Source organism: Maniola hyperantus, chromosome 10, assembly GCF_902806685.2.
Source record: "Maniola hyperantus chromosome 10, iAphHyp1.2, whole genome shotgun sequence".
Classification (NCBI taxonomy): domain Eukaryota; kingdom Metazoa; phylum Arthropoda; class Insecta; order Lepidoptera; family Nymphalidae; genus Maniola; species Maniola hyperantus.
The window spans coordinates 2,733,754-2,745,514 of NC_048545.1; the positions used below are offsets into that span (position 1 = coordinate 2,733,754).

An 11,761-nucleotide genomic window follows, 5' to 3' on the forward strand; every position below is an offset into this window, starting at 1 on the left:
ATGAGGCATACTTTATTCCTAATTTTAAATTAAACATCACATCACATAAGATGAACAACTTAAAGTTATCAATAAGGTGCGCGCAAAACAAGTAGTCCAATCTGAACACGAGACGTATGACGTCACTTTGTACAAAACAGATCTCAGTTAGGCTTGTGTATAATCTTTAGTCTATGGCATACGTAAACCACCATGTTGCAACTTCAGATTGGACTACTTTTTGCGCGCACTATACCATCTACAATGAATAATTTAATTTAATCGTAAAATGGGAGTTATAATTATGATTTTTTAAAATAATTCATGGTTTTATATGCATAAAAAAAAATTTTTACATAGCGTTTCTTAAATTTTTCTTAACACCTTCACCGATTTGATTTATTTACAGTTAGTTTCACATTTCACTAACTATACTAACTTGCCCAAATAAAGTAATATTTATTATAACTTAATTTTCTATTTTAAATAACAACATTAAAGAAACTACAGTTTATTACCTAGGTATATATTAAAGCCAAAGCATTAATTTCTAGGCAAAAAGTATGTATATATATATTGATTTCTTCGAGTACCGTTTGTCTGCTATCTCACTTGATTGTAAATGAAGCCAATCTTATTGCCAGAAAATTATTTTAGGAAGAGTACTTACTTAACTACGTACCTACTTCGTATCATAAATTCAGCGCACTTCAAAATAATAATGGCGAGGCCGCAACACTGCGGTGCGACATCGCATCGCAAAAACGATGCCACATCGCAAAGCGACGCGTTGACGCACGCAATGCACAAATTTCATCGCCTGCGGCATCGTACGAGAAAACTCTGACCACCAATTTCTAGTGAGCCATGGACAGCACTACACGTATCCTACTTCTACTTGCGTTAAGACGCATCAAGAAAAACAGCACAGAATGGCACACAGGGAGGTGTGGACACCGGTCACCGACTGAACGGGAATACGTCGTCGCATCGCAGTGTAGTGGTCTCAGCCTAAGGGCGCCTTCAAATTTGTCGCAAAATGCTCTCTTCTTGTATAAAATTAATAGTAGGTACTACGCTACGGCTGCTCCGTATCGAGAAAAGGAGTGTTGCCTATCTTAAAAATAAATTATTTCTCAGTGATTATTATAAATAGAGGGTCTTCCAAAATACGTAAAATCCACGTCATTTGTTAGTTTCAAGTGTAATCAGGGGGCACGGAAGTGCCCCGCCAAGATGTAACCATTTTACATTATCGATCCAACTAAAAGAGCACGTCATTGTGAAGTCACATTCTAGTATTTCTAATACTCTAATATTAAACGCGTGTTTTGACACATTTCTATTCTCGAATTCGGATCATTTGGAGTGCTAGAGCCTTGGGCATGTTTTTAATCCCCGACGCAAAACTGGAGAAGTGTTATTAATTAAGGAATACTTTATTCAGATTCTAAAAACACTGGTTGTCTTATAGCTTTTAGAACATGATTAGGGTCAAGGTAGTACTTCGGAGGGTCATGGTTGTGCTCCTCTAAAGCGGACGTTATCAGGTTGTCGGTGTCGGTGAACACGACCGCATGGCAGTTCTTCTTGGTTGAGCAAACCCATCTGGCCTTATGGGCTGTTATATACTGCTTGCGATACGTGAATTTATGGAAAAGGAGCATTTCTTTCCCTTTCCGTGAGGTGATGATGACTGCCGTATCTGTAAGCAATATGAATTTATAAACATAAATCGACTACCATCTTTTTTATTCGTCATCATCATGATCAACCCATCGCCGGCTCACTACAGAGCACGGGTCTCCTCTCAGAGTGAGAGGAGACCCGTGCGGATTGGTAGACTTCACGCGCCTTGGAGAACTCTCAGGCATGTAGATTTGTTTCCTCACGATGTTTTCCTTCACCAATAAAGCAAGTGATATTAATGCTTAAATTGCACCATTGTCGCCATTCCAGCACCTTGAGAAATAATATTTTCAAGGTGCTGGAATGGCGACCTCGCACCGGAAGACGCATTGTTGCAAGATCCCCCACTAGGTGGACGGACGACATCAGACGAGTCGCAGGGAGCCGCTGGATTCAGGCAGCGCAAGACCGTGGGGTGTGGAAGTCCCTACAAGAGACCTATGTCCAGCAGTGGACGTCTATCGGTTGATGATGATGATGATGATTATTTCTCAACTCCTACCGTTATGTGGCTTTTAATAAAGGGGTCACGATCCTCAGTAATGAGGAATACGATGCAGAATGAAAAACGTAGTTGCGTAAAAAGAAACTTACCACTACCAGAAAGGTTTTCCACCGTTTTGTTATTTTTCTTGAGACCACTTGGGCGGGGATGGTCGTGCTGCTTGGAGGCCATCAGAATCTCATCATCGTCGTTCAAGTACACGAAGGCTGCACAATCCTTCTTCGACGAGCAGGCCCAACGTACGCCATTTTTGGTTCTGTACGCTTTCCTGTATCTATAGCCATCGTATACCAATAGAATTTTGCCCTTTCTTGATTTGATAAACATTGCCACGTCCTCATTCTCGTCATCTTCGAGTACTTCGTAATATTCGTACTCTGTATCTGTAACGAAACCACGGAAAACCTGAGAACTCCCGAAAAAGAAATCAACAGTCGGTCAATAGTTGGGTCGGCTTTTAAGTTATAGGAGTTGGGCTGATGAAAATGCGTTTCCAAAATATTAGCCGACCAAAAAGTATTTTTAAATTGCGACTTCTTTCATAGGTCGCATTTACACTGGAATTCATAGTCAAGGTAGGGGCTTAGTGTGTGTGTTATTGTGTCATATTCAACCTTTATGCAATGCATTAATGTTGTATACGACACATGTCGTCTCAATCGTCCTCTAAAGAAGCCCCTATCTTGCTATAAATTTCGGTGTTAAAGAGTTCATGTACAGTTTAGGGAGATACAACTTACAAGGAATGATGAACAGCTATTATAACAAATCTAGGGCCCCAAATCAACCTTGTTCACCTTCGAATCATATTAATAATGTTTTCAATCATTATTATCAATCATTAATGCTTTATTTATGATGCTTCAGAGGTGAAGCATTGAAAACTAAAACAATAATGCCCTAAATGAGGGTAGTTTGTAAAATTAAGAGCCTGCCGTTTAATTGAGACGATATCGAAGTTGCGGGAGGGGTGATGGTTGACGTAAGAGAGGGCCTTTCCACATGCCTACGGTTGCCCTCTTAAACGGTTTAGGTCCGTGCTGTGCTAGTTCGTTCACATGTACACGGTTTACGCAAGGTTCACGATCGCCCGGTAGCGGTGGTTCGTAGTATTGTCGAGGTACTGAAGACCTGACTGAAGAAGTCGTTGTCCTATGATGCTATCGGTCGAATGGCATACCCCGCTCTCGCTGTGCTGTGTTGCGTTCCTGTTCATGTCAGTCTATATACCAGTCAATACATCAACTGTATGTCACTGTTATCTTTCTAGCACCGCGAAACTATCTCAGAAACCGTCTTAATTAAACATGGGATGCCAATACGAGAGATACAATGTGGCTAATTCCGTTATACACAATCTCAAAACTAAACTAAAATGGCACGTCTAAATCTATTGCTATCCCTTTCATAATATTGCTTGTGGAAAAGAATAGCACTATATTTAGATCTGTTAATTTAGTTTAGTTTAAAGATAGATGTGTACAAGAGAATCGGCCCCAATGTGTAAATGAAATAAAATACAGATTACTAAAAATCATTTTAATAAACAATTAATTATTATTATTATTTAAGGTTCTCAATTCTAAAAATACGCTGCGTATGAACAGCTCAAATTTAGTACATTGTACTTTACAAAAAAAAAAAAAATTGTTCGAAAAGAAAACAAAACGTCTTCTCCGGCCTTAACCCATAACATTTAACTTAACGTACTGACAGATAACAATTATTTATATTTAATCCTGAACATCGAAAGATTTGCTCATAATACTCATACTCATTAATAATAATTTTACTAAACGTAATGTCTAATAACAATTCAAATTATTGTGATAAAATTATGAGGCAAGTCTTTCAGTGGGGTTATTCGCTAACTCAGTGATCATAACTGAATGAATGCCCTGAAGCCCTTAAGACCTGAAAGCCCCAAAAAAAACCTCAGTCCAGTCGCTTAAACCACGGACGCGCGTGCGGCGTGACGTGCGCTTGATTATTAGACCAGTCCAAATAATTTTCCAGCATCAACAATCCACAACCGCCAACGCAACTTAAAAGCTGATTTACATTTATTTTTAATCTGTAGCAGGTTTGCTACGAAATGTTACTTTTATATCGCTCAGTGAAGCAGCAATGTAGAACCAACTAATGTCAAACGAGTTTGATGGCTTTCATTTAGTTATGATCACTGAATTAGCGTATTAAGTGCCCCATAAACGGTCAAACATGTTTGTCAATTATTTGAACGTCGGCGGTCATGTTTGACGCGTTTGTCAAACTACGTGTTTGGCAAATATGACCGACGGCGTGTTTGACCGTTTACGAGGCACTTTACACCTCTGAAAGTTTGCACATCATGCAACTTGCAAATCACTCACGCACGTGTTTCTTGGTTGTGTTTTGTGTGTCGTCATATATTAGTCGTGTTCGTTTACTTTTCTTGTGCGCATGAACACGATTATGCGCATGGGGCACAAATAAACATAAGACACTCACATTTTGTGGTATAAAAACAAAATAACGCAACTGCGCATGCACGAATCGCGCACGTACAATAAGGCAAACGAACACGACAGTAATCTGTAGGTATGCGTGTGAGTGCGCGCGTTCACAACTGACTACGCTGACACACAATGACGCACTGTGCATGGATACGCATAACCACAAGCAAAGTTTACGCGCGTAAGTGTATTGAAAGGACTTAAATCGGTTAACTAATTTTATCTGCCTTAAAATATAAACGTATTATTACGTATTAACTTTTGTCAAAAAGAAAAAAAAACTAAACATTCAACATCACAAAACTAAAGGAAATAGATGGATGTACCTAGTTTTTGCTAAAAAAATTAGTTTATTAAAGACTAAAGAAAAACTTACATGCAGTAAGTCCAGCTACTTTCTTAGGCCAGCTGGCTATATCTCATGAACCGTAATAGGTAGAGAGTTGAAATTTTCACAGAACATATTATTATCATAATAATGCATATTATAATAAAAATAATCATGCAAATTAAGAAAAAAAAATTACATAAGTTCTATCTTGTACAAAACCTTTCGTCGCATTTGACCGGTTTTTTACCCGTTCTTATGCCGCACAAAAAAACAGAAAACTGTGTCCATCTTTTTCCTTCCATCTGTCAACATAAAGACTTAAAACCCTATACTAAATGATCCTGCCCTTTAACATCCTACACAGCACAGGCTCGTGGTTGTGCTTGTTCACGATCAACACCAGTTCGTACTTGTCGTTGACATGTGCGTACACGTCGCACTTTGCTGGCACGGGCTCATTGCAACACCATCGACTTGTGGCTCCGTTACCACAATCCTCCCGTCTGAATGTATGGCCGTTTATTATCAGGAACGCGCTACCCGATGATAGTGTAACTACTGTAACTAAAAAAAACATCATATTAAGTACATTAAGATAACATTTTACAGAAGAAAAAATATACATATATATCTACAGTACTTTTATTTCACGAAGTGACGCGCGCTTTACTTGTGGTATAAGTCCGGCAAATTGCCAATGTGCATGGCCGCCATTTTAGTGACGTCAGCACTAGACTGAAGTTTCGAGCTGATGGTATATTTTTATTTCGGCTGACGTGAAAATGACGTCATTTCGATGATAATGAGACATGTTCCAGCGCAATAGCAATTTGCAGGACTTATAACCAAGTGTACAAACACACTAACAATATGTGCGTGAATACGAGTAGTGTCAGCACATAAATCTTAACAAATGAAAATAGGAATTAATTAATTTGCGGTCCGCCATATTTAAAATTATTTAGAAATTTCCTTGAAGTGTAGGTAAAACACTATAAAAATTATAAAATATATAGTAAATGATATATTTAACATTTCTCGTTCAAAGAGCTTGCATTGTAATATGAATGGACATTTGAAACTAGTTTTGAAAGCTGCAAAGTGTCGCTACTAGATGGCATTAACAGTCGCTGCAATACTGAGTGAACATACATATCACAAAAGTAGACCTACAATTTTTATTTTAAGAAATTGAAAAAAATTTAAACTTTTTTTATCTTACAATAAAGCTTTATTTATGGAAAATATTAAATAGGAACAATAAATAATAAACTTAAAAGTAAGTATCAACTGTCGTTGAGATAAACACATTGTTGAAAAAAATTAAGTAATTAAAAGTTAACTAAACTTAACAGAAGCTCCGTATACTGTTTTGTGTTTTAATTTCACTATAATAATTTAATCGATGGCAAAGCGAAAATTAGGTTTGTTACTTATCATTATCAATATTATCAATATTAATGGTGGACAGTATCGCAATGTATCCGAATACCGAGTGTTCTAGAAATCCTGCGATCCCAGGACCACGATACGGTGTTAAGTAGTGATAAGTTGTTAACAAGATAAGACGCTGCTTGATGTCGGCTCCTTTGCACTCCGTTAAGTGCCCCGTAAACGGTCAAACATGTTTGTCAAACACGCCGTCAATCAAATTTGCCAAACACGTAGTTTGTTCGACAAACACGTAGTTTGTTCGACAAACGCAGCCGTACACCTTCAAGCATGTTTGACAAACAAATTTGCCAAACACGTTGTTTGTTTGACAAACGCATCAAACACGACCCCAGACGTTCAAATAATTTGACGAACACGTAATATTTGTCTAACATGTTTGACTGTTTACAGGGCACTTAAGTGTGCGTGTAACTAAAGGTTACTTCATCATCATCATCAACCGATAGATGTCCACTGGACATAAGTCTCTTGTAGGGACTTCCACACGCCACGGTCTTCGCCTGAATCCAGCGGCTTCCTGCGAGTCGTCTGATGTCGTCCGTCTGTCTAGTGGGAGGACTTACTTGTACTTTATAATTATAGATTACTGAGTTAATCTGTATTAGGACTTGCTACTCGCAATTTTAACGTACTGTCCATCACTTGTCACACAATACTCGGGCGGTTTGTGATTATGTTTCCCCGAGAAGAAAGTTATTTGATCCATTTTCCCGAATCGGATTCGCGCTTTACATTTACAGGCAGCAGTCCTCATAGAGCATGTCCAGTTGGTCAATGAATTGCGGTAGAACGTATAGCCACCTGTCATCAAACGTTGTTTCCCCCCAACGGTTATGAATTTGTATTCAATCTCTGAAAAAAAATGATGAATCGTATCTATTTGGTCTAACTAAACGGGCGCTTATAACTTGCGTGGTATGCGTCTTGTAGATAAGTTGCTGAAGCAATGCATGCAATAGCGCATGCGTATATGCATAGTACTTATTAGGTAAAAAAAAATACAAAAAAAAACCGACTACAATGCACAAACAGTAAAAATTAAAAAATAATTTAATTTATTACCGAATATATTACGTATACAAGAGTTAATATAGTTCCATAATAATATTTTTTGGTGCCGGTGCCAATTAGCTTTAGCTGCACGAATCGTCTAGACTTCATATTTTTATGAGACTACAATGGCACCTCATTGGCACCGACCCCAAAAAATATTATTATGGAACTATATTAACTCTTGTATACATAATATATTCGGTAATAAATTAAATTATTTTTTAATTTTTACTGTTTGTTTATAGAAGTCGGTTTTTTTTTGTAATTTTTTTTATTTCACAAATTTTAGTGGGCCCCATGTTATTAAAATATGCTATGCCTGGTTAAAAATCTACTGTTTGCTAAGCTTACACTGATCGCGAGCAATTTACTCCTATCCGTTGAGGAGTTCCATTATCTATCTTCGAAGATGTCCATCAAATCTTAACCAAATTTAAATGGGACCACCTTTGAAGTATACCCTTTTAAACAAAAAAAGAATTTTCAAAATCGATACAGGCGTCTTCGAGTAATCGGGGAACATACATTTTAAAAAAACCCGACGAATTGAGAACCTCCTCCTTTTTTGAAGTCTGTTAAAAATAGGAGCTGGCGAAGTTGCATTTGAAAGACTGGGGCCACACGATGCGTTTCCGTTACGTTGGGGCATCGCACCGCTATGGTTTTGGTTATTGTGTGCCACACGGGCACCCGCACGATGTCGTAACGCATCGTGTGGCATCAGATGTGTAGCTTTATTATGCCAGGCGTGGCGCAGAGTGAACAAAGTCCTAAGCATGAGCCAGCAGGCAGCTGCGTGATTGCGGTAGAATGACAGCTACAATGTCACGATCGCAATCACCTCTGATTGGTTGACGCTCGCTCACTATTGGCTACAATGCATTTTTGCCACAAGAATCGCACACATTCAGCCAATCACAACAATTGAGGTTGTAATAATGATTGATGCAGGTTTTACGAAATCGACCTACCTACTTATGTCTTTTTCAATTCATGTCACTTGAAATACATTTCTGTGTGTTTATTTTAACGGAGATTGTAAAATAGTCTTAAAATTAATTAAGTAGGTACTGTTAGACTGCTTGACAATAGAAAATGGATTCATATAATGAAATGAATTAAAATCCTACAGTTCTTTAAATCTCTTTATTATAATAAAATTATACTTTACAATAGTAGGTACAGAAGTATATAACTTCGGTAATTTAGCGTTTTAATTATAACTAGCTTATGCTCGCGATTTCGACCGCGTGGACTACACAAATATCAAAACCCCTATTTCACCCCCTTAAGGGTTGAATTAAAAAAATCCTTTCATAGCGGATGCCTACGTCATAATAGCTATCTGCATACCAAATTTCAGCCCGATCCGTCCAGTAGTTTAAGCTGTGCTTTGATAGATCAGACAGTCAGTCACCTTTTCCTTTTATATACTACACTTAGGTATTAGTACCTATTTCAATTTCAATTTTTCAATTTTTATTTATTGCATTTCCATAACTCATTACATCATATTAAGCATGTATAAAGTATTATGGATACCCAGTTTGGGTGTCGCAATTTGGTCCTTAGACCTATACGATGATATACTTATTACATTACATAATATCTATTATACAGACTTCAACTTCGCTTTTTTGTGTCATCGAGTTTTAAATCACAACGGTACTAAAGAAGAAAACGTACCTACTGTCACACTTATACGTATAATCTCACACTTGAAAAAGAAATCCACCCAATTGCATCTGAAATATTACTAATTAATACTTAATAATATTATAGCAATTATTTGTTACTTGACTCTAAAATACGTACCATCGGCCGTCCTATAATATTTCGGCGCGTCATGGTTGTGTTCGAGAGACGAACGTATTATTTCTTTCTCATGTAACTTTAGCTTAGCGTTACATTTGCGAGAGAATTTTTCTGTACAATACCAGTATCTGAAGTCGTTGATTTTTCTGAATGTGTAGTTCTTCAAGAGTATAAGATTCTGCTTCCCTCTCGCTGAAGGGATGAATTCGTAAGATAAACCTGTAAAATTTTAAAAGTATATAAATTAATTATTGTGTCGCAAGCAAGTCTAAGATGTGCAGTGCTTGATGACCAAAGTCTTCGACAAGTACGTAGGTACCTATTTTATATTTAATCTCACCTGGTGGTAAGTGATCAGCGCACTATGCTGGATATCTCTCTCAGGGATAAAATCCGGAAAGAAGAATATCATAGAAGAACAACATAGCTCAAAGGATAAAGTGAAGCTGAAGTGGCAGCCGTGTTCTGGAATGGTGATCACGTACTGGTAAGCGTACTGTAGGATGATCTCCCAGCCTCCTGGAGTAATGACCTGAAGGTGGCAGCAAGCGGGTGGATGAGGAAGGCGGAGGACCGCGCTCTTGAAATGGCCTACGATCAATAGTGGACGCATGGATTGGATGGAAAGCACATTGATGTTCTACAGGATTCGTACCTATCACTTTCGGTCTTTGAAAGGAAGCCCTTGGAAATATTGTGAACTAGCTGATGCCCGCGACTTCGTCCGCGTGGAATTAGGTTTTTTTAAAAATCCCGTGGGAGCTCTTTGATTTTCCGGGATAAAAAGCAGCCTATGTACTTCCTCGGGATGCAAGCTATCTCTGTACAAAATTTCATCGTGAAAAGCTAGCAGACAGACAGACAGACAGAGACACTTTCGTATTTATAATATTAGAAAGTATGGACAGTAAAAAATTTAAAGTGCAGTTTATAATTTGTTTGTTGATTTTTTCCTCTTTTACAGAATAGAAAGTATCTTTTAAGCTCAGAACATACAAGCTTTAAATCACAATTCTTCTTTTCCTTTATCGCAATTTTATTTGTAGACTTTTATATATTCCCCGGTACTTGATATTACGTATGATGGAGGGAAATGGTTATGGTCGTTAAAGCTGGATATTATCCGTAGCTCTCCGTCGACATGGACATACTTCTTGCAGCGACTTCTACCCCTTTCAGTACAATGCCACGAAATTATATCGGCGCCTCTTGTATGCAATCTTTTAGGAAGACTGAATGTATAGTCGCAGTACATTAAAAAGTGTCTCCCATTTATTAAATTTATGAGTTTACCTGAAAGATTAATTTCATGTATGACATTTTTGGTTTTTACCCATATAGCCATTAGCGGTGAGTTCGTGAAATAATATTTTTTAGTATAGAAAGAAAAAATAACGATTAGTCATGTAAGAAAAAACCAAACTAATAGTATAAATGCGAAAGTATGTCTGTCTGTCTGCTAGCCTTTCACGGCCCATCTGTTGAACCGATTTTAACGAAATTTGGTACAAAGATAGCTTGCATACCCGGAATTTTTATCCCGGAAAATCAAACAGTAGCTACGGGATTTTAAAAACCTTAACTCCACGCGGACGAAGTCGTGGGCATCATCTAGTAAATAAGAAAAATAAGTATAAGGAGAACATGAAATTCTCATAAGGGAATCCTACAATATCTTCATAGTAGACTAGTAGAGTGGTAGAGAACAAATTGAAAACGAAACAGTAGCAAAAATATTATATTTTATAGTAAGTACAGTGTATTATTATATTTATAAAATTTGAATGATACCTCTATTTGAATCAAGTACTTAAGAACATCGGAAATGGACAAAGAGTCATCGCCAGCCAGACCTTCGTCTCTACCTAGTATAAAATAAAGTCGCTTCCCGCTCTGTATGTATGTATGAACGCGTAGATCTTTTAAACTAAGCAACGGATTTTAATGCGGTTTTCACCAACAGATAGAGTGATTCAAGAGGAAGGTTTATAGGTATAGTTTAATTCTCAAAAAATTAGAGATCCCTAGAGAAATTGAAATAATGTGAATTGGGTCGGAAAAAATTCCTCTCATTTGAGAGTTTCCGAAGCAATGACACCTCAATGAAACCACATTAGTATCTCCATTGCACCCATGCGAAGCTGGAGCGGGTCGCTAGCTATTTTATAAAAGCTGAAAGTTTTTCTAACTCCAAGGTTAATATTCCAAGGCGCTGGGGAGCGCACTAAGAAACTCTTAACATTTCACATAGTATCCATTTCGTAGTTCAATATAGTTCGGAGGGTTGTGGTTGTGGGCATAGAAGCCTGCAATGACCTGCAACTTGTCATCCACGTGGATATACTTCTTGCAGCGAATGCTCCCTCTGTCTGTACACTTCCATGCAACAACGCCATGTTCCAAAGGTCGTGGTATACTGAAGGTGTAGCCTTCCCACAT

At 37.8% G+C, this 11,761-nt stretch overlaps 1 protein-coding gene across 1 annotated transcript; it reads right to left on the reverse strand.

The window, feature by feature from the left end:
* On the reverse strand, positions 1–11,761 carry pre-mod(mdg4)-K. The gene is made up of 4 exons (XM_034972554.2): positions 11,563–11,761; positions 9,323–9,541; positions 2,263–2,556; positions 1–1,684 (listed from the first exon to the last, which is right to left on the reverse strand). The coding sequence occupies exons 1-4, from the start codon at positions 11,759–11,761 to the stop codon at positions 1,419–1,421; spliced, it is 978 nt and encodes a 325-aa protein (XP_034828445.2). The 3' UTR covers positions 1–1,418.